The sequence below is a fragment of the Apodemus sylvaticus genome, chromosome 11 (genome assembly GCF_947179515.1).
Source record: "Apodemus sylvaticus chromosome 11, mApoSyl1.1, whole genome shotgun sequence".
NCBI lineage: Eukaryota > Metazoa > Chordata > Mammalia > Rodentia > Muridae > Apodemus > Apodemus sylvaticus.
The window spans coordinates 59,139,439-59,162,862 of NC_067482.1; the positions used below are offsets into that span (position 1 = coordinate 59,139,439).

Below are 23,424 nucleotides of genomic sequence, written 5' to 3' on the forward strand. Positions count from 1 at the left end.
AAACAACCATTGCTTGATTTTTCCCAGCTAACCAGCAAGCTCTATTCTTCCTGATAAAGATTTTAGTAATACAAAGTCAGTTAATACTGTCAGACATTTTTTTTCTTTATTTATCTCCCGTGTTTTAGTGTAACGAGGATTTACTGCAGCGGTTAATGCAACATAAATCTTCAGTTTTATTATCCACCCCATCAGCAAACTAGCCTTTGTGAAAATTGAAGCTAAAAGTTATTTGATAAATGTTCCATCCTCCTCAATAGTAAAAACTGGTCTGAAAATAATTTTTCAACCAGCCTTTTCCAAAGGTTCTGAGTTCCTTCCAGCCCTTAAGAAGTTGGAAATGTTATTAAGCATTTTGATTTCTTCTCCTTTCATCTTCTGTTTAGAAATTAATGTCTTGAAAAATTGGATGCAAATGTTTCATTTTTTTTTTAAAGATAGCAACTCTATTCATCCTTCTAATTCAACTTCAGCATGTTCAAAGTCTGATTCTTTGTTGGAAATCTTGGCCAATCGTACATAGATTTTTGTCTTTGCCTTTAGGTCTAAACCTTAGGGTTTCTTTCTTTTCATGTTTAGCATGTGGGAAACAAAGGACTTCAATACATTTGAGAGCATTCCAGCTCTTCCTCAATCTTTTGCTCTTTGTAAGGTAGCACAGTATGGCCCATCCTTGTGGTGTATAAAAGGAACTGGTAGTTTAAAAGGGCAATTTGAGCAATAGAGGGGCAACTCTTTCGAGCTCTATCTTCCTCCTGGGCAGAATCTCTCGGTCCTAGAAAAGGTCCTCTGGGTTACGTCTTTTGTGAAGATCATTGTTGCATACAGCTTTGTATAAAGGCGCAATTCAGAAACTGTCCCAATATGTCTGCACATATGGTCGATTTTAGCTTTAAGTTCACATTTCCTTGAACACATAGGCTGAGTGTATTCCCATAACGGCAGCTGAGCAATTTCTGTGCTATGGCTCAATTTCTTTCTTTCTCTTCTGCAGTTCCCTCTCCTTTCTTAACACAGTAGTAACTTTCCTAAAAGGGTCATTAAAAAAAAAAAAAAAAAAAAAAAAAAAAAAAGCCTAACACCATGAAAGCTGGCGCCAGGAAGTTTAAGTTTAGATAACAGTCCCATCACATTTGGCTGTTGGGCTGAAACTGGATGAATAAATAGAACGGAATGTTGTGTTATGATTCCCTTGATAATTCATGTAAAGCATTGCGTAGGCTCGAGCCTTTCCAACCATTTCTAGCTACTGACCATCCAACGGTGTTGGATGCTCTGGAAATACAGTTTTAGCCTTCAGCTGTGACATACAGTCTACATGGAAATGAATCATGTGTCTGCTTGCTTTACTTCACTGGGTCAGTTAGTAGGCTTGATAGCCATGGTCAGAGGCATAATGTATAGCAACCATTTGAGTTCAGGTTCCCCTCTGATTTAGAGTTCCTTTAAAAATAAGTCTGCTTGTATAATAACCTGAAACAATCATCTATTGAGTAGTTCTCACCCTCTAGTCTGTTCCATGTAGTAACTCACTCACCTAAGTTGCCTAGGCTGAGCTTTTCCCTTAATAAAGAGGCATACCCATGCAGCACCAGTCTTGTATTGGAATATACCAGAAAGTAAAGACCTCTCTGGCATGGTTTAGCATCAAAAAGTATTAATTGGTGCCTGGAAGAATGCTTAGCTACTAAGAGTACTATATGCTGGCTCTTGAAGAGCATAAAGGATTGGTTTGGTAATTCAAAGCCATTACGACTCCAGTTCCAGAGAATTCAATGCCCTTTTCTGAATTCTATGGCTATCGGGCACACATGTAGACATGTGGTGCACAAGCATATATGCAGGCAAAATAATTGTACTTATAAAAGATAAGGTAGAAATATTAATTGATTTTAATTAATCTTGTATCAAATATCGAGATTCTCTTTTATACTTAACATAAAGAGGGCCAAAGGAAAGATATAGACTCTAATCCCATACCTTCTTCATTATAAGGAGAGAGAAACATTGTGCAATGACACAAAACTATAATGATTTAATTGTACTTAAACAGAGGACTACACAGGAAATACAGATTTCTTTAGATCAGCTAATAGCACTTTACCTGAAGTCTCAGTCTCAAATGAAACAGTTGTAGAGTTTGATGTAATTCTAGAAAGTCTGCGTGAGCATCTTGGGCTACAGTTTAGGAAATATAGTCCAAGTTATAGTGGAACACTATGTGCAAAGACTTTGAGATGGAAGAAACACAGTGTAACTGGGGCCATGTAGAAGTTCATCATACAAACACAAGTCAAGGAAACGAAGAGTTGTAGGGAAAAAGTCCATGCAGACAAGTTGGGATTTTGAAGGGCCCACCTAATAGGGCTTGTTAACGAGTTAGATGTCTTCTCAAAGATACTAGAGGTCACTAATACATTTTATTTAGAGGACAATTGCCACGACTGAACCCTCTTGATCTGTTGAAAATTATTCCCATTCTATCTGTGGGAAAAGGACAAATTAGAAAGATTAAACATTGACATGGGTATGTAAGCTGAGGACTATTTCACTAGACAGAAAGAAAAGTTGGAAGTTTAGCATCAGAGGAGGGAAAAAAGAAGACAAACTGAAGAAAGACTATGGCCATAAAGTTCAATAGGACCCGAGTTCAATTCTATGCACCCATGTGGTGGTTCCCACCCATTTGTATTTCTAGTTCCAGAGACTCTAGTGCTCTCTCTTGGCCTCCTGATATGTACCTAGAGAGTTTGATTTGGCAAGGTTGTTCAAGTTTAAGAGGTTTAGAGGAAGTCTAAGGAGGTAGCTGGTAATCTGAACCTCGGAAGAACTTTTGCTCCTGATGAAAATGTTCAGTCCACTGTTGTTTATGGTAAATTTGAGTAGGCTTAGCTGACTAGACGCCAACCAAGAAACTACAGAACATGCAGATCATTCAGTTCTGCCTCAAAAAAAGTACTAGAAAGTGCTCACTCTGTGGCAGATCATTTGCTAGTATCTATGAAAAAGGAAAAGCTGCCAACATATGTCAGTGGACTTCTCTTTGTCTGAAGCCTTACGTGACTTTTGCAGCTTCCAAGAATGAGATATAATATAACCAGAAAAAAACCTCTTGGGCAACTGAACCTGCATTCTAACCTCACGTTTCCCAGACATTGCCTTAAATTTAAATTTCTTCAACCTCAAGTTAATTTTGTTTGCCTGTCTTGGGTAGACACATAAATTATTTGGTAAGGGCAGTCTCTTTATTTGCTTCAAATGGTCTCAATTTTGAGACATAATTGCATTTGGCCCCTCCTTAGGACAAAATATTCAAAATTATTTTTCTCCCTAAGAATAAACCCCAAATTTCTATGAAAGGTATCTTATCTTCAGGCAACAATATAATCTTCCTGTGTTTTATAGGTTACAAATATCTAATGACTTCTACATTATGATCATATTTATTTCACTTATATATACTAAAGATGGCCTACATTTTAAGACTATTTCTCAAATGATTGTCTTTAGACCACACACTTTTGAATCTCTGTGGTGTCCTTGCTATAAATGAAGACTGTCAAAGCTTTTCTCCTGGTAGATTTTTTGTTGCTGTTGTTGTTTAGTTTCTGGATAAAGCCCAACAATTGTATTTTAAGCATGTACCTTCAGGAACTTTTTGGTGTATCAGTAATTAAGGACCACCATTTAGCCAGGCGGTGGTGGCGCACGCCTGTAATCCCAGCACCAGAGGTAGGCGGATTTCTGAGTTTGAGGTCAGCCTGGTCTACAGAGTGAGTTCCAGGACAGCCAGAGAAACCAGCTACACAGAGAAACCCTGTCTCAGGGGGGAAAAAAAAACAAATCTGAAAAAAAAAACACCCACCATTTAAGGATTTCAAAGCTTGTCTATTTTCTGATTAGAATTCTGAGTTGATGGAAAGTTAAATACTTTTGTTAGCTAAGGTTGTTATTGTACCAATTCTGAAGATTGCTAACCAAGTCATAAGGGCTCACTTATTTCATAGATACTTCTATCCGCTCAGTGATTTGAAAAGAAAAAAAAAAGCCACTCATGACATGAATGTCTTTTCTAACAAGGTTTGTGTGAAGAAAGACAAGAGTGGGACAGAAAAGGTCGGAAAGAGGATCCATGGAGGAGAAAGCTTAAATGTGAACAAGAAGCCTAAACTTAAGGCTCGAAAAACCAAACTCGGTCCCTATGTGGCTTTTCCTTTAATATAGTGTCCCGTTTTGCTCTAATGAGATTGCCCTGTGAGATTTTGCCCACTATTATGTGCTCGTGGTTGCTTCTAGAGGCATATCTTTGTCTCCGGAGCAAGAAAAAGTCTCTCCTTCCTTTTTGCTTATAGGAAGAACGCCGTGTGATTTACGTTGGTAAAATCAGACCTGACACAACGCGGACAGAACTGAGAGACCGCTTTGAAGTTTTTGGTGAAATTGAGGAATGCACTGTAAATCTGCGCGATGATGGGTGAGAATCTTCAAAATTATTTCTTGTTTAGAAGCTGACGTATGTAAAAAATTATGACCCTAAGATTACTGGGATGGGAGTTGCCAATGTAAGTGCTTTGACAGATGACAAGTTGAGTTCAGAACCTTATTTATTTTCTTTCATCCCTATTTATTAATCTTTCTAGTTGAGATTTCCTGTCTCAGAATAAGTATTTAGCTGCCTGACAGGACAATCACACTGATAAATGGATGTGGTGTCGGAGACGCTGGCCCCAGTGACGTCTCCCACAGTAGAAGGGGTAGCAGTCCTAGTGCCGATGCTGCCTAACCAGATCTCGGTGTCTCTTCCCTGCCCGCTGCAGAGACAGCTATGGCTTCATCACCTACCGTTACACCTGTGACGCTTTTGCTGCTCTTGAGAATGGATATACTTTACGCAGGTCGAACGAAACCGACTTCGAGCTGTACTTTTGTGGACGGAAGCAATTTTTCAAGTCTAACTATGCAGACCTAGGTAAGGTATAGACTGTTGTACAAGGAAGGATGAAGCCATAGCTTAGAGCTCGACATGGAAGCGAGCAGGCTCCACAAACACCTTAGCTTAGGCTATCCCTCGGCTTTCTTGAAGGGAATATTTGAACGCAGTTTCTTTTGTTTTTGCAGGAGACCGTTTCAGAAGCAAGGTGCTTAAGTCTGAGCCACAAAGGGCAGATGCTCTTGTACTCTGTGAATAGATGCTAAGCCTTCACCATTCTTGACATGTGTGTGTGTGTGTGTGTGTGTATTATTGTCTTGTGTATGAATGTGTTTTACATATCTGAATCTACGAATCTACATTCATTCCGGTTTTACACGTTTCCGTAGTCTGTGTTTTCTCTCCATGCCTGCTCTCAATCCTTTCCAATACATTCAAACTGTCACTGTTTTGGGGCACAGGGTATACCAGGGGTTTGTTCTCCTTCCTTATCATGTCCCAAGATCTTGGAAGCACTCTCATTATTTCTGAAGTATTAGAGTTATACTTGAGAAGAGAAAGCTGAAGTTCACTAGCTAAATAACTACATACTTACTTTTTTGAGAATAAAATATAACAAAAACTGAGTTTGTGGAGTGTTTGCACATCTCACATGTTGCATAGGAAGTTCTGCAAACGTTTATAATTTAAGAGCAAAATGACAATAAGAAGTCTATTTCGTTATCATGCCCATTGTACATATGGTTAAAATAAAATCCATATAACTATTTGCTTTTTCCTGTTCAAAGGAGACCCTTTAGATGAAAAGTAAAATTCTAATGAGCTTATTACCTGTGTATGATACTATTACCAGCTAACTTCAGAATTTTGCCTTAGACTGCTCCCTTTCTTGTAGTTGAGACCACGATATGTACGTGCACACGTGTGCTTACACCTGTACGTGGAGTTAAAATAACCTTTTTAGCAATAACACATATATTACTTTCCTGATGTGATCCACAGGACTAAAAATAACTCAAGTGCATATTTTAATGTTTGCACATACTATTTTGCTGGACATGTAGAATCATTATATTAGATAATTAATTGTAACTCTATTTGTATTCGATTTTTATTATTTTTGATGTTATGAATAATGGTACAATGGACATCTTAATTTCCTTTCTAATTTTAATTTTTGTTCCATTGCGTGCCATTCCCTATCTAACATGTGCATTATATGCCCCTTAATTCTTTGAGGAAGGAGTGAAGAAAGGTGGCAAATGTGCATATCATGATTATTTTAAATTAATTCATAATAAGGATAAAATTAACATATGCATCTCTTCCTCTGCATTATTAGCTATCCATTCCCAATTGCTCTTATACTATATAAAGACAAATGTGAATACCAAACACTGGGATTTCTTTCTCCCTTCTAGCACAGTTGTGTCTTCCTGGAATAATTGATACAGGTGCTGTGCATCGTTCAGGGGAATATGCTATAATTCACTTCACAAGCTAAATAGATAGAGGGAAACAGGGAAGCAGAAGCTGACTGCTGGAGAGATAGAGGCCTAGGGATGAAAATATAAAACCTGGCAAACCATTTGTTCAAATGTTGGCTGATAAAAACAGTCAAGACGGATGGAAGCCTTGAGTTGATTTGACTTATTTTCTTTAGTGATGGAGGCTAGGGTGTTTCCACTCTCTCACAACATCTAGAGTTTAAAACAAGTTACCTAGAGGGGTCTTTAGATCACGATTCATCATGGCAGAGGGAGGACTGGATGGTATTTCCAAATTGAACTGGCTGAAATCTTTCTAAGAAGAATGCTCCTTCTCAGCTCGCTATCTTCCTGCCTAGCCAGCAGCCATGGTAGTTTTGCCATTGCTAGGCACACTCACTATATTTTTTGTTTGTTTGTTTGAAGCACATGCTTGATGCACATTGCAATACCATGAGATACTGAAGCTCCCCCTAAAGCATATCAGAGTCATCACAGTGTGGATGTTCTGAAGACATGTATGACGTAGACAAAAGAGCCTCAGAACTAGAGTGATGTCCCCCAGTGTTTGCGACCTGACTCACTGCTGACCATGGATAAGCATTTCAGCTTCATTAGCTTCTGATTATATCTCATACTGTTGTGAAAGTGTGTTAAATGTCTGTGGAGAATTTGACGTCATGATGCCTAATATAAAAGAAATAGGTTATAACTAAAAGTGTGAGAAATAGGAAGTTAGAGATTTTGAATTTTTTTTTTAAACAGAAATATTAAGATTGCTTTGTAGCTTTGGAGATCAATAAAAATTTCAAGTGTCTTATCTTGTTTTCTATGAAGAATTTAGGTTAAATGTTTCAAGCCACATATAATCCCTAAATAAAAGGAACATAATAATGTACTCCAAGCAGAAAGAGATTGGAAGCTCATAGCTATGTTAAAATTAAACAAAACTAACCCACTGCATATTAATTTTACTGAGATGGGAAATTGTGCTGCCACTTTAGATAGATTCTTTTTTCCTATTTTATTTGCTTCTCCAAGTGAAGTCACCCCTCCAAAGACATCTTATTTTTCTTACCAGAAAACTGGTAAATGATGTCTATAATACTAACATGTTAAACAGGACTGCATATTTGGATCAGCAGTTAATAATACTGATTGCTCTTTCAGACGGCGTGGTTTGATTCTCTGCACCCAAGTGATGGCTCATAATCATCTATAACTCCAGCTTAAGGGGATCTTACACCTTTTTTCTGGCCTCCACCGTAGGAGGCATGCACTTAGATATCAGCAAGCAAAATAAAATGTAGCATATAAAATGTAGAAAACAAATCTAAATAAAAAAATGTTATACAGGAAAGATGGGATCAGAACAGGGTGAATTTCTACTAAGAATACAATAGCTTTAATTAAGTATTAATTATACATAGGAATCACATTCAGGCATGTATGAAAATTGAAAAACTACATTCATCATCAACTCATTATGTACTCAAACAGTATATTACAATATCAGATATTGAATATCTGTTTCTTTGCTATTTATCGTAACTAATTCCCAGATCCTATATGAATATTTATTTTCAGCTATAGTTTCTATAGTGTGAGTGTGCTTGAGATTAATGCTTCCACTCAACAACATTAATTTGGGAACCTACATTGTGCCAACAGTTTTCCAGTTGCTAAAAATACAGAGGTGATGATTTTTGTTTCTGTTAGTATGGAATCATTATAACAATTTCTTTTGAAAACGAAGAGAGTAGCTTTTAGTTTATTTCCATATTTTTTCATTATATCTTATTGTTTTCCAATATCTTCTCCTCAAGATGAGACGGCATGGTGGAGTTGCTGCTGTTGTTTCATACATGACCTTACCTATCCAACAAGAATATCTCTTTGAGATGCCTACTCAGAAGCATAATGTGTCTAAGTGGGCATCAATGTGAAGTACTTCACAGTCAAGAAACTCCTGAGAAATAGTGTCTCACAACACTTGGAATATTTATCAACAATAATAGAGAGCATTAAATTTTGGATTACCATTAGGATAATCCAACAGACACAATGGAATTCTTCTCTAAATTCCTTCTAGAACAAATTTCCCTTCCTGGTCCCCTGATGTCGTATGCCCTATATAGTTCCCCAGCTCTGTACCCTCCGCCCCCAGCCTCAGCCAAGCATATATTTTTTTTGGCTTTATGTTTTCATATTCTTTCCTTTAACACTCCTACCATGGATTTTTACACTGTAATCTAGCTTAGGATAAATACAAAGTGCTTATATGGTTAATTGAATTTGATAATCTGTTCTTGAAAGGGCTTATTTCCCTTCAAATAAATACTTCCCTAGAAAGTTGGAAGAAGGTTTTGGTTATATTTCATTCATAGGAGGCTTTGGTTATATTTCATTCATAGGAGACTTTGGTTATATTTTCAAGAAACCCTTTCTTACTTGTAAGACCTGCATGAACTATCTACCTTTTAGTGTAGATACAAATGGAGAATAATTAGAAGTATTTATTAGACTTTTACTTTACACACATTGCTAAATACAACTACTTAAAAAGATTTAATTGAAATAAAGTGTGGGAACTCCCATAAAATCAGATTTGAGCTAGGTGAAAAATACAAGACATTATAGAAGGACTTTATCCCTCCGATTCAACAGAATCTTATGCCCAATAAAGTTAAATCCATTGAATGGGAAGATTATTTCCAGTTTCTACTGTACCTTTGTTTCTATGTTATTGGGGAGCCACTGGCAAACAACTTAAAATGCGAAAATCAGAGAAAATGGTCACTTATAAGATCTTAAATATTAAACAAATATTAAATCTACTACTCCTGTATACTTTGAGTTTTTAGGTATACAATAAACCTATAGGTTTTTGGTTTTGAAAATTAACTACTCCTTTCTCTGTTTGCATGCATACATCCAATAACATTTAGGCATTGTTTTTAAGTACATTGATTCGAACCTTGAATTGTATTAAAGGCCAACAGCAAAGGGTGCATCTAACCTGATTTGTGTTTCTTTCAGATTCAAACTCAGACGATTTCGACCCTGCTTCCGCCAAGAGCAAGTATGACTCTCTGGATTTTGATAGTTTACTGAAGGAAGCTCAGAGAAGCTTGCGCAGGTAACGTGTTCCCAGGCTGAGGAATGACAGAGAGATGGTCAATACCTCACGGGACAGCGTGTCCTTTCCCAAGACTCTTGCAAGTCATACTTAGGAATTTCTCCTACTTTACACTCTCTGTACAAAAATAAAGCAAAACAACAACAACAACAACAACCACCATAGCAGAACAAGAACAACAACGGTTTACATGAACACAGCTGCTGAAGAGGCAAGAGACAGAATAGTAATCCAGTAAGCACATGCTTATTCACGGGTGACAGCTTTGCTTTCCCTGGAGGCTCTTGGTGACAGTGTGTGTGCGTGCGTGTGTGTGTGTGTGTGTGTGTGTGTGTGTGTACTTGTTTGGGAAGTACATGTGTACACATGTGAGGACTTGGGGGCACCTGACCAGAACGAACAAGGGCGACCCCCTTCAAATGGCAGCGTTTCCATGAAGACACACTTAAAACCTACAACTTCAAAATGTTTGTATTCTATACAAAAGGAAAATAAATAAATATAAATTAAAAGGAAAGAAAACTCACAAACCACCCTAAAACGACACTGCTGATGCCTGTTGTCAGCCTCCTCCGGTACCGTCTTTTCAGAAAGTGCAAAACCCTGAAAGTGCAAAACAGACCTGCAGCAAGCTCCCTCTCTTTATGTAATGATCACGTGACAATCCCGAAGATACTACAGGTTCCATTGAACTCATATCCACCTCTCTCTCTCTCTCTCTCTCTCTCTCTCTCTCTCTCTCTCTCTCTTTCTTTCTGTCTCTTTCCTTTGCCATGGAATCTGGGTAGGAGAGGACCCTGCAGGCGCCAGATGCTAAACTTTCCTAACATTTTGAAGTTTCTGTAGTTTGTCCTTTGTCCTGACACCTATGTATATGTCCAAAATGTTGATCTTCCACTGCAAATTTTGAAAAGCCTTGTCATTGGTCAAGCGGGGAGTGTGTTCCGTGGTTCCTTCTGAGGAGCAGATGTGGTGTTACATGACTACTGAGAGTTGAGTAGAACTCTCTGGATGTGTTCAGATAGTGTAATTGCTACATTCTCTGATGTAGTTAAGTATTTACAGATGTTAAATGGAGTATTTTTATTTTATGTACATACTCTACAACTATGTTCTTTTTTTGTTACAGCTATGCACTGTAAATGCAGCCTTCTTTTCAAAACTGTTAAATTTTTCTTAATCAAGAATATTCAAATGTAATTATGAGGTGAAACAATTATTGTACACTAACATATTTAGAAGCTAAACTTACTGCTTATATATATTTGATTGTAAAAAAACAAAACAAACAAAACAAAAGACAGTGTGTGTGTGTGTCCGTTGAGTGCAAGTCCAACAAAATGGCGCTTCACGCACATCCATCCCTTCTTATGTGAGCTTCAAATTAAGCATCTTGTCAACTACAACAAAACTCCTAGGCCCCTCAAGGTATTAACCACTTCTGCAATATTTTTCCACATTTTCTTGTTGCTTGTTTTTCTTTGAAGTTTTATACACTGGATTTGTTAGGGGAATGAAATTTTCTCATCTAAAATTTTTCTAGACAATATCATGATTTTATGTAAAGTCTCTCAATGGGGAACCATTAAGAAATGTTTTTATTTTCTCTATCAACAGTAGTTTTGAAACTAGAGGTCAAAAAAATCTTTTTAAAATGCTGTTTTGTTTTAATTTTTGTGGTTTTAATTTGATACAAAATGCTGAGGTAATAATTACAGTATGATTTTTACAATAATCAATGTGTGTCTGAAGACTATCTTTGAAGCCAGTATCTCTTTCCCTTGGCAGAGTATGATGATGGTATTTAATCTGTATTTTTTACAGTTATACATCCTGTAAAAAACTGATGTTTCATTCCTTTGTTTACTAAAGAGACATATTTATCAGTTGCAGATAGCCTATTTATTATAAATTATGAGATGATGAAAATAATAAGGTCAGTGTAGACTTTCTACCCAGGGTGCATGGCGAGTGTCAGGTTGGAGTGTACGTTCTTCATTTGGGAAACTCGACTCTCGCAGAAGCAGTGTTCCATCTCTCACTAGCATGGCCTCTGATATGACCATGATGTTGTTCTTGGTGACATTGCTTCTGCTAAATTTAATAATAATAATGATAGTAAATGTCAGAAAAAAACCTCCATTTTGAGCATCAGGATTTCATCTAAGTATGGAGTCCCTGCCATGGAAATCACTAAACCTTGGAGTGTGTATTTAATTTCCAAATTGAGATGTGTTTACTGTTTGGCTGACATGAATTTTCTGGAAGATGTGATAGGCCTACTATTTAACTGTTCTTTTTTTTTCTCTCACCCAACACGATCTTACAAAATGGGTTTTACCCCCACCCCCAGGCCAATGCAGCTAATTTTGACAGCTGCGTTCATTTATCACCAGCATATTGTGTTCTGAGTGAATCCACTGTCTGTCCTGTCGGATGCTTGCTCAAGTGTTTGGCTTATTATTTCTAAGTAGATAGAAAGCAATAAATAACTATGAAATAAAAGAATTGTGTTCACAGGTTCTGCGTTACAACAGTAACACATCTTTAATCCGCCTAATTCTTGTTCTGTAGGTTAAATGCAGGTATTTTAACTCTTTGTGAACGCCAAACTAAAGTTTACAGTCTTTCTTTCTGAATTTTGAGTATCTTCTGTTGTAGAATAATAATAAAAAGACTATTAAGAGCAATAAATTATTTTTAAGAAATCAATATTTAGTAAATCCTGTTATGTGTTTAAGGACCAGATGCGTTCTCTATTTTGCCTTTAAATTTTTGTGATCCAACTTTAAATACATACGTTCTCTTGTTTGCCCTGGATCATGGACATGACTGAAATATGTGGTTTCTTTTCTTACTTATCAAAAGACAACCCTACAGATGTCATGTTGAGGATTCATTGACCTCCCTCACCCTCTGGCCTGACAAATCTTGTTACCATGAAGATAGTTTTCCTCTGTGGACTTCAAATTGCATCTAAAATTAGTGAAGCTTTTGTATCTTATGCAGACACTGTGGGTAGCCCATCAAAATATAAGCTGTAAGCTGTGTTCCTTTCATTTTTTTTTTTTTTTTTACTTTTTGTGGGAGAGAATATTTCCAACAAACACATGCACCCCGCCATCAGGGGAGGCAAATTTCAGCATAGATCTATAAGACTTTCAGATGACCATGGGCCATTGCCCTCATGCTGTGGTAAGTACTACATCTACAATTTTGGTACCCGAACTGGTGCTTTAGAAATGCGGGGTTTTTATTTAAAAAAAAAAGAACAGAAATGTAGCAAAATAATTCTTTTAGTGCAACAACTCAGTTTTTGTAAAGGATTCTGAGAACAGTTGGGCTGTCAACATTCAAAGCAGCAGAGAGGGAACTTGGCACTATTGGGGTAAAGTGTTTGGGTCAGTTGAAAAAAAGGAAACCTTTTCATGCCTTTAGATGTGAGCTAACAGTAGGTAATGATCATGTGTCCTATTTGATGGCTGTACGAACAACTTCAATCACTGTAGTCTAAGATCTGATCTATAGATGACCTAGAATAGCCATGTAATATAATGTGATGATTCTAAATTTGTACCTATGTGACAGACATTTTCAATAATGTGAAAACTGCAGATTTGATGGAGCTACTTTAAGATTTGTAGGTGAAAGTGTGATACTGTTGGTTGAACTATGCTGAAGAGGGAAAGTGAGTGATTAGTTTGAGCCCTTGCTGGCTCTTTTCCACCTGCCAATTCTACATGTATTGTTGTGGTTTTATTCATTGTATGAAAATTCCTGTGATTTTTTTTAATGTGCAGTACACATCAGCCTCACTGAGCTAATAAAGGGAAAAGAATGTTTCAAATCTACTTCTGCTCTTCTTATTTATCGGAACCAAATGGTTGGCATGTCTCTCAGATCAGTACACATCACTGCTTGTTATTCGATTTCCTCTCGGGTTCTTTCCTTTCTCCCAGCTTTTCTGTACCAATGGATGTTCTTTAGCTCTAAGGACATATGCACCTCCCAGATTTTCCCTAGTCTTTTCAATGTGTGAAAGGCAGGTGTGTTGATTTCTCTAACAAAGGTTGAAAGGTGACAAGGGACATGCAGCTTTATCAAGTGGCTTCACTCTATGTGTACATGTAGCCCTGGGAACTATATACTTTTAAGGACAAGCAATTGCCTAGAAGGTTATCAAGTAGATATTTAGAATGGAACATAGTGTTTAGAGTGTTATAGAAAGGTTGGATACTTTCAATGACTTGCATCAGGAGAAAGGCCTTGTACTACACTTCTTACCAGACTGGTGTAGGAAATGGGCTGGTAGTTGCAGATATGTCTTGCTCTCAGGCTGTGTGTTGGGTCTGGTAGCTGGTAGTGATCATAATGACAGAATGCATTATTACTACTAGAGCCTCTCAAACCTCATAGGGTTCTCTGCACTCAAATATTTGCTTTTCAAGAACAGTATAAACACAACATTGGGAGGATCACAACTAAGTGTATCCTCTCCCCCACCCCACCAAATCCCCTAGAAAAAAGAATGTGAATATTAAAATATGATGAAAGTATCAAATGCATTAAAATCTGGCAAATAACACAGGACACACTCTCCCTGGAACTACTTACATTCTATATTAATAGTATAAGTCATCAATTAGCCATGTCAACATGCTAGATTAAAAAAAAATAATGTTAAGTCATGAAAGTATTGCAGTCACCTGCAACTATAGATTTTAAGTATTTCTGAGATCCAGGGAATATACTAGACCTGACTCACCTTCCATTATTGCTTATGTGGTATTAGACACCTTTTTATTTTCTTGGTAGATGCTGTCAAGATATCAACAGATTCTTCTGATGGAGTTAAATTTTATGCTAATAAACCTTTGGGGGATGGGTAGACAGGTAACAGGAATTGTAAACAGTCATAGCAGCTAGCTTGGTATTGGAACATCTTATGAGAGAACAATGACTTGTCTCATACTACCTTCAAAATGTTAAATCACTTCCATTCTTGATGATACTATTGGCAAAAATCATTATCAAAACCAAATGTAACCAAAAACATAATAGGAATAGATTATTTAAAAGAGCTTTTTTCACTTAAAAAGTCTTCAAGATTAAAGCTACCTAAACTATACAATGTGCTGTTGAATTGAAATTCTTTTCCAACATTGCAATATTGCAATCTCTTATTAGTGGGGTTATTTAGCAAACCTCTGGATGTAATTTGCAGCCCCAAGAACATTATCAGTCATGTGCTACTGAATACCCAGTTTTGACTAGTATTAATTATGGGATTTTTTAAAACAAAGCCTACATTTTAATATTTACTTTATATTAATATCATAGTGTGCAATTTCTTCTTAGCCCCCTTTTCAGTATACACTATTACAAATCAATGTTTGTACTTTATCTAACAACAGAGACTAATAAAGAAGGTCACAGCTCAAAGAGAAGTTCCTTGGAGGTTTGTCACATCATGATTTAAATCTCAGAAAGATTTAATCAAAAGCTGAATTAATCCCCGAGGAAAAGATGTTATATAGATTCAATTGATGGATATGAAGCAACCTCTTTTTCCCACTGGTCTCTAGTGATATGTTGAGGGATAGAGCAGCCTTTCTATGGGGATGGAGCAGCATTCTATGGGGAAGGAACAGCCTTTCTATGGGGGAATACATGGATTCCTTGGTGAGAGAAGGCGGACAATCTGTCCCCTCAGGTCAGCTTGCATCTCTCCATGGTTCGTTTGTTCTTTCTTTCTTTCTTTCTTTCCTTCTTTCTTTCTTTCTTTCTTTCTTTCTTTCTTTCTTTCTTTCTTTCTTTCTTTCTTTCTTTCTTTCTCTTTCTTTCTTATGGGGATGCTGTCTAGTGCATAGAGTTAAGTGTTCTCCCTCTTGTCCTCAGCTCTCGCATGTGATTCTGTAACTGCACAGTGTCCCCAAAGCTGCACTCCAGTGAAGCATGTGGAATGTGTGGGTTCCATGGGCTGCTTTCCAGGGTTTGTAAGCTGTATAATCAGGTGATTGCCCCAGGGCAAATTCTCAGCATTCAAGGACACCGAGAACTTGCAGGAAGAAATGAACATAAAATTTGAATATTTCCAAGACTGGGCATTTCTGAAAAGCCCAGCAGGTACTCAATGACTAAGGTTAAGTTACTGCTGCCTTCCTTATGCCTTCTTGATGTCCACAGTTCCAGAGCAGCACAACCATGTCCCTGTTAGCTTGATACTCCTTCCATATGACCAGAAGACTTATGGACAAGGCAAAGTGGAATTCATTAGTTGTGAAAAAATGTGAGTGAACTTTTAGAGGAGAAAAATCAAATGATCCTATAATATTTTCATGATTAAATTAAATGAACATAATTATACATGCACATATGCACACCAAGGCATTATTATAATCAGGAATCTTAAAATATTGTATTGTTTCAAATTTATGCATATAGCATTTACTGAAGGCAGCTAGCTAGTATGATATTTGAATTTGCATATTGACCATTTTCATATATTTTCATATATTAACTTTTAGCAGGAAGAAGCTGAATTCTTAGTGAAAATCCTAGGGTGCTTGAGAAAAAAATATTGTGATTTTGCTGGACTTTTAGCATCAGGGCATGTAGGAAAATTTTTCTTCCCTACCACACATACACACACACACACACACACACACACACACACACACACACACGTATCTTTCTGATAGATTTCAACAAGATGGCATTCAGGGACAAGCTGAAATTAAATATGAAGGAAGGAATGTTAAGTGGTAAAGTCCTACATCGATTACTAGACTACTTAATCGGAGGGAATTTATTTTCGAGGCTGTTAAGCACTCTACGGTCAACTTTCTTTGTAGCAATACTACTTGACTAGAGAAGTGCAGTTGCATGATTCCCACACAGTACCCTCCAGCAGATCATTTAAGGCAACTCGCAGGTTCTTGCCTTTGATTGACTTTGGTGTTCCTGATGATTTGGTGCTGTCTCTAATTGTGCTACCACTTTCTCTCTTCATTTCCAATCAGGTATCCCACTTATTCTTACCATGGCTTCACAGAACACTTAAAAGACTTACTTAGTACTCAGAGAGTAAAGCCATTCTTCATCGATAAGTGAATCTTTCATTGAGTATTTCCTATGGCTTAGAGATATCACCCCTTGAAAGCATGTCCCTAGCCATTGGCAGGGCTGAGTGTCCATTATCACAGAAAGAGGATTAGTTGCCTTACAATCCAGAAAGGGAAAGTTAGTAATCTTCATGTATATCATGTGATATAGCTACATCTCTTTCATGTAACTCCATGATCAAAAGCAACCCATGGTCTAATACTCTTCCATGTACTAAGATGGAAAAAGCATCCTGGTGTTAATTCTGTGAGTGGCTGTACCCTGGGTCAATAGTCTGAATTGCAATGTAGATTTCCAGCAGGAAAATAATTGCAGGGAAAACTTCAAATTCATGACCCATTCTTTGGCTTCAGCAGTTTTGGATGTCCCTAGTTCTGCTCTGTGTTTTCCCACTTCTAATAGCAGCTGCATTGTAGCACACATGTATATGTGCATAAGCCCAATGGATGAAATAATTCATAGGGAACTCACAAGAGTTCCTTTGTCGCATGGTACCAGTGGATCACACCATCACATGGGCCAAGCAGAAAGGTCATCTGAAGGAAAGAGAAGTAAATAGAAGGCTAATCAAACACCTTTGAACATCATGTACAAAGCAAGGTAGGCAAAGAAAGATCATGGACTGATTGCCTTTGATGTCTACACATTCCTTGCTATTGCATAAGCAGAAGTACAGGTAGTTAGCTGGTCTATAAATGAGGGAATGAGTACTGTAAGACTGAATCCATGAGTGGACTTGCCTCTGTGTTTGCTTAGAGGGTCTGACTAAAGTATTCTTTACTGCCTTGCTGTCAGATTGATAGGAATGTAGGTAGATTTTCAGATACAACATTTAAGCATTGGGGTTGTGCAGTTATAAAACATAAGGTCCACTCCACCTCACATGTAACACAAAGGACAGTCCATATTTCATTTAAGATTTCAGGAGGAGGATTACTTCTTTTTTTCTCCCAGTTGGTTCTTTTTATTTCCTTCTCCACATAGCTGTTTGCAACAAGGGATCTTGGCAGGCTGTCAGTAGTTAGACTCTAATATTAACCTCCCTTCAAAGGCATATCGCTTAGTTAACATGGGCATCTGTAAATGTCTGGCATCGGGGATAAGGAAAGGCATTTTGTTCTCTAAACTTTGCACTGTTAATTTCACTTAGAAAAATAATCAACTTAGGAGACTTCTTTTCCTAGAGCCCACTATGAGACAGGCCTGGCTGTTGCTATTTCCCAGAAATCAGGCCTCAGGTAAAGGTGTGGCTGGACCTGAAACTATTCCTTAAATACTCTCTTTGCCAATTAAGATAAAGCTTTCACTGAAAGAAGGCACACGTGAAAAGCCACCTTCAAGTTGAAATTGCAGTAGATAAGAGGCCTATGAGGACCTGAAGATATTCAAAGTTACACAGATGTATCAGCTAGCACGTATGATTTACCATCTCAACACTCACTTCGCCCAGTGATTACAGTGCACTTTCTTAGTCTCCATAAACAGAGGACAAGGGAGAAACATAACCCTTCCCATTTTATAGATGAGGAAGTAGAGGTTTGGGACAATTGCTGTCTAGAACAGGGCGAAGTTAGACTGACCTCAAAATTTGTTTCCCTAAACTGCCATGCAATTTACAATGCCTCCAGGCATAAAATATTAATGCTTAAAAGGGGAAAATGCCTGTTAGAGGTAATTGACTATTTTTAAACAATTGTTTAGCTTTGTTGTTTCCATTTGGTTGGATCCAAACCCTTCCAAGTATACATCCTTCCTCTCTACACTGATGAAATTCCAACATGCAGGAGATTGCAGCCTGTAGGAGGAGTAGGAGGGAATAGTTGGGAATCCTATTCTTTAGCTAACTACCAGTACAAAAAATATATTAAAATGTAAGTTTCCTAAGAGTAACAGTAGGGCATTCAGAGCCTCTGTGTGAGCTTCACACACACATACAAGAAAACTTACCATGTTTTCTGAAAAATATGTTGTACAGCAATGGGAAGTAGAGAATATATCACAATAAACATATCAGAAGTTGAAAACATCATTTAGCCAGAAAGCATCCCAAACGTGTACTCTCCTTCACAGTTGAGGAGTACCAGAAAATGCAGAGTACTGTCACCTCTCTCCTGTGCTCCAGAATCACTGTGAAGTATAATCTTTCTGCTGATCCAGTGCCACAAAGAGTAATTCTGTTGATCAACAGCAGCATAAGAGAAAAGAAAAATGTAAAGTGTAATTTTCAATAAGTGTGTATTATTTTTATACCATCCTAATGCAGAAAGTTCAGAAAATAATTTTCTTAACTCAGAACTATCTCTATGACCAGTGCTTAAGAAGACTGATTCCAGATATCCTCAATGAGAGGAAGGATCTTGCACTGTGAGCTTACTGCGCACAGCCTCCATTTGAAGTATTGTACTTGCATGAACCAACACATGGATTTGCAACATTTTCTAATTAAAACTTTAAATGGTTTGTTAAGGAATCTATGATAGGTCTGTGTTATAGCCATTATTAATCCAATAATTACACTAAAGAAGATTTGGAGGTTTAAGGTGCTGTTTCCTTACCACTGAAGAATTAAATAATAATAAAAATATATCATATACAGTAGCTCACTATAATTTTTAAGCAGATTTAAAAGCTTCTGGATTAAGGCTGGGGTACCTGACAAGCAGTGGACATACCAACAATCCATCCTTTGAGCAGATATGTCCTCATTTCAGTGGCTACATTGATGGGAACAAATGATTAGGACCTTCCTAAGGGTTCTGCAATATGTGTTCCTGGATTTCTTTTGTGCTAACTTGACCATACATACACTCTAGGTTTACTATGAGAAAGAAAGGGCCTCAGTATTCAATCCTGCAGAGTTGTGGCATATCCCAATCAGTGATCAGGCTCAGGAAGAAACGGGTCCTTTAAAATTAAGAACTAGTAAAGAAAAGAAGTTAATTGATTTTTAATTTTTGGAAGTCTTTGACCTGACATTTTTTTAAAATGTGGGGTTTTCATAATGGGTACAGAAGTTCCATTAATTAACAATAAACAGGTAAATGCATACAGTGATAGGAGGGAGCTACATGAACTACCACTCATATTGATGGTATTTCAACATTTTACTGACAATTCTTAAAATTGTTTATCTTTTTACAGAATAGTTTTTATTGTATGTGTTTCAGTGTTTTGCTTGCATGTGTGTAAGTATATAACATTCACATGGGGCCTGAAGCACACCAGAGGAGTCAAATTTCATAGGATCTGATGTTACAGTTGTTAATCACTATGTGGGTGCTGGAAACTGAACCTTGTCCCTTTACAAAAGCTGCAAGTGCTAGACATCTCTCCATCCCCAACACTGTCCCTAAAACAAATCACTTTTGTCTCCTTTACACCTTATTCAGTAGCTTCTTTGTATTTTTTCCATTGACTTTTTCATTTCTCCATGTATCCAAAAGCACAATATAGAATTACCTTGTGTGTTTTGAATGTTTGCATAGTGTTTTCCTATGTCACATATCCTTTTCAATTTTCCAGTTATGCTTTCTAACAAAAATGTAATCGGGACAATTGAGCCTTTGATGGAAGATGGAAGGAAACCCTTTTCTTGGGTGTGTGGAGTTGCTTTAAAAGCTTGCCACCCTGTTCCAGCTAATCACACTTCACTGTGCTCTTGACATTCCTCTTTGTTTTACATTTATCAATTTGGCTCATGGTTATAAATGTATTTAAGCAATAGCTGTAAAAAATCTTTGACTCTTTGGCCCGTACCTTTGCCTTGTTTATGGATTGTTATAAAGTTCTTCCAAGGAAAAAGAAAGCAATAAAATCATAGCAGAAAGTAGAAACCAAACCTTATGTAGGTGTGTGTGTGTGTCTATGTGTGTATCTCTCTGTGTATGTATCTCTCTCTCTCTCTCTCTCTCTCTCTCTGTGTGTGTGTGTGTGTGTGTGTGTGTTGCTAGACTTGTCAGAATACCAGTCTCAGACACCTGAGCATGGTCATGTTCTTCCAGGGAGAAGAATTGGAGGCCCCAGCACAAGAAGTTACTTTTCATAATAGTAACCAATTAAACTTCTCAACATTGGAGCACATGTCTTCACACTTAAGTTAATTGAACTGTTTCAAAGTAAATATGGTTCTACATTATTTCAGTGTGTCAAAGTACTTCAGGCATTCAGGTAAAAATGGAGGGAGAAGGTTACTAAATTGGTGTGGAATGTGCAAATAAGACACACAGCACTGACATTTGGTTTAATGATCTGATAACCACGTAATGTGCACCTTGAAACTGATGGTGGGTTGTTTGTCCATCTCTTATCCTGAAATCTACTCTGCAGCTCCTGGACAGTAGTGTAATACTCAGAAAGTACAAGTCAGATTCAATCAGAAAGAGAATTGTGTGCATCGGGGTTTTTCTAACATTTGTCCAGAAAATAATCTCTACATAATTCATTTCATTTAGTAAGAAAGGAATTATTGGAAAAGGTTGGGCTTAATAGAGAAAGTATGGTATTTTATTTGGGGCATGGGTGCGGAGAAGCTGGGATCAAAATTGGTTTATGGGTCTGTTTGCTGGGCACCATTCCATGATGTGCTGGTTCTTCTCTATCTGGTACCATTGAACATTATCAATGATTATCTAATGTTTAAATGTTATTGGTCCTGAAGGGAAAATTTTTATGTCCATCCCATTACCTAATACATATGTAGACAAAATTCCACTTACATGGATTGCCATTGCTACAGTTTTCTGGAATTCTGCATAGATCAGGGAAAGAGATTGAATAGGAAATTGTTTGAAAGACTTTGGTGGGTTGAGAACCCAGCTTAATGAGTAATCTTGTGTAACAGGTAACAGCGAATCCATGGCAAGTCTCATATTCCTCCATCATCATTTTTCTGATCGCAAAGAAACCCCAAAAGGTGAAGTGTATCCTGCACTGGTTGGTTTTGTAGACTCTATTTGAACAGATGAAGAGGCATGGAGACTTAGAACTGACTTCAGAATGTGGATATCACAGAACATAAAGGGGACACTCAGAGTCACAGGTGGTAAAACCATGCATTGAGATAGTCCAAGTGAGAATAGAGTTGTTTGTCACGAGAGAAGACACTGGGCCTCACAGAACCTTAGAATATGAACAAGAAAGCCCTTAATCAAAACATACTTGTGTGGAACAATCTGTTATAAGGACTGAAAATAAAAAAGTGAAAAGACCCATCAGATGTGGCTGGAAAGGGGGACAACATCAATATGAAAGTCAGACAGAGAATGAAGTTCAAACTAAGCATATGAAAGATACTAGTTGGCACAGAGAAAAACTAGATACCTTATGTACTAGTGCTTCCATGTAACAGAGAGCATATGCAGGAAAGTGCTCTGTGCAAATGACTTATAAGGACTCAATAAGCAAAGAATAATTGAGCTTCTGACTTTTCTTCGGCTGTGGTCGACTTACTATCTTCATAAATGGTCTTTGCTTCTACCATTCATCACTGTCCAGTATCTTGTTCTAAAACATAAGAACTAAGGAACACCTGGTGGTGCCCACCAGACTCCCATGTCTACCAAACCACTTCCTGCATAGCTTCTAATCGCTGAGAATTTAATATTTAGTGACTTATGTACATTAAATTAAACTGGAAAAAATAAATTAAGCTGTGTATCAGTGTGTTTGTGCTTAGTTCATTTCACACGAGAGCTAGCTAGACTGTGATAAAAGTGAATATGGACACACAAGTAGTCATTACCTGATGAGGACAGGAAGCAGAGACAGTGTGCATTGAGAGAAAGGGTGCATATGGAGAGTCTGTCATCAGCTTCACACACAAGATTCCATTTAAATAGGTTCCTTAAACTTTTTCTGGACATGGACTTTGAATACCTTGCCAATTATCTAAGGAACAAATTTATTCATCTATACCTCCAAGGAATACCTAATCAAGTATAAAGATATATACAATATTTGACAAGTGAAAAAGCCCTATTATATCACAGACACTGATTCTATCATGAGTGTGACAAATGTAAGTTCACAAGCTGCCCAGTCCTTAGGTAAGTTGAGATTCAATGATTGTACCCCTGTAACATGGGCGAGGAACTAGGAAATATCCCAAGGTATGTAGAAAGACTTACCTAACTAAGGAGAGAAGACTAACTTTGAGATTCCACTGTCACTGACCTAGCCCATGATGTGTAGAACTGTGCAAAGAGGAGTAAAATTTTCTTCTTCTGGGCATCCTCTTGAATTTAGAGCATCCAAGGTTGTTTTGTGTTCATTTGCTTACAAACACCAGCAGTCAGTAAGTTAAGGTGCTGTGTATGCTGCTGTCTCTCCTCCTCTGTGCCCAGATTTTAGACTTCATACCTTCTTTCTGGTATCCTCAACACATTTATCTCTCTATCTAGCATGGAAAGTATCATATCATATTCAGAGTTCTTAGTTTGCTTTTATTTTGCCCATGGTATTTGTATAGATGTTGGCTGACTGAAGAATTAAATAAAAGTGGATTGAGTTTTATAGTTACCTAAACTAATCCCCAAAGGTATAATTTATGAATTACTGATAGAGTGTCATTCTTCTGAAACTCATATAAATGACGACTTATATCTCTTCATTTGGAAAAATGATCCTTCTGGACTTTGAGATGTTTATAAGCAACACTTGTGTAATGCTGTTCTTTCTTTCCATGGTTTATTCCCAGAACAACCCAGGCCACAACAGTCTGTTACCATGAAGAATTCTCATGTAGG

The 23,424-nt window shown here is 37.4% G+C and overlaps 1 protein-coding gene across 1 annotated transcript in view; it reads left to right on the forward strand.

Annotated features, from left to right (window-relative positions):
• Ppargc1a (PPARG coactivator 1 alpha) overlaps positions 1-10,628 on the forward strand; it is a 131,153-nt gene extending 120,525 nt beyond the window's left edge. The window contains exons 13-15 of the mRNA XM_052199701.1: positions 4,353-4,474; positions 4,818-4,969; positions 9,457-10,628. Of these exons, the coding sequence (XP_052055661.1) occupies positions 4,353-4,474; positions 4,818-4,969; positions 9,457-9,560 (378 nt within the window). The 3' untranslated portion in view covers positions 9,561-10,628. The remainder of the gene's footprint in view (positions 1-4,352; positions 4,475-4,817; positions 4,970-9,456) is intronic.
• Positions 10,629-23,424: the final 12,796 nt, after the last annotated feature.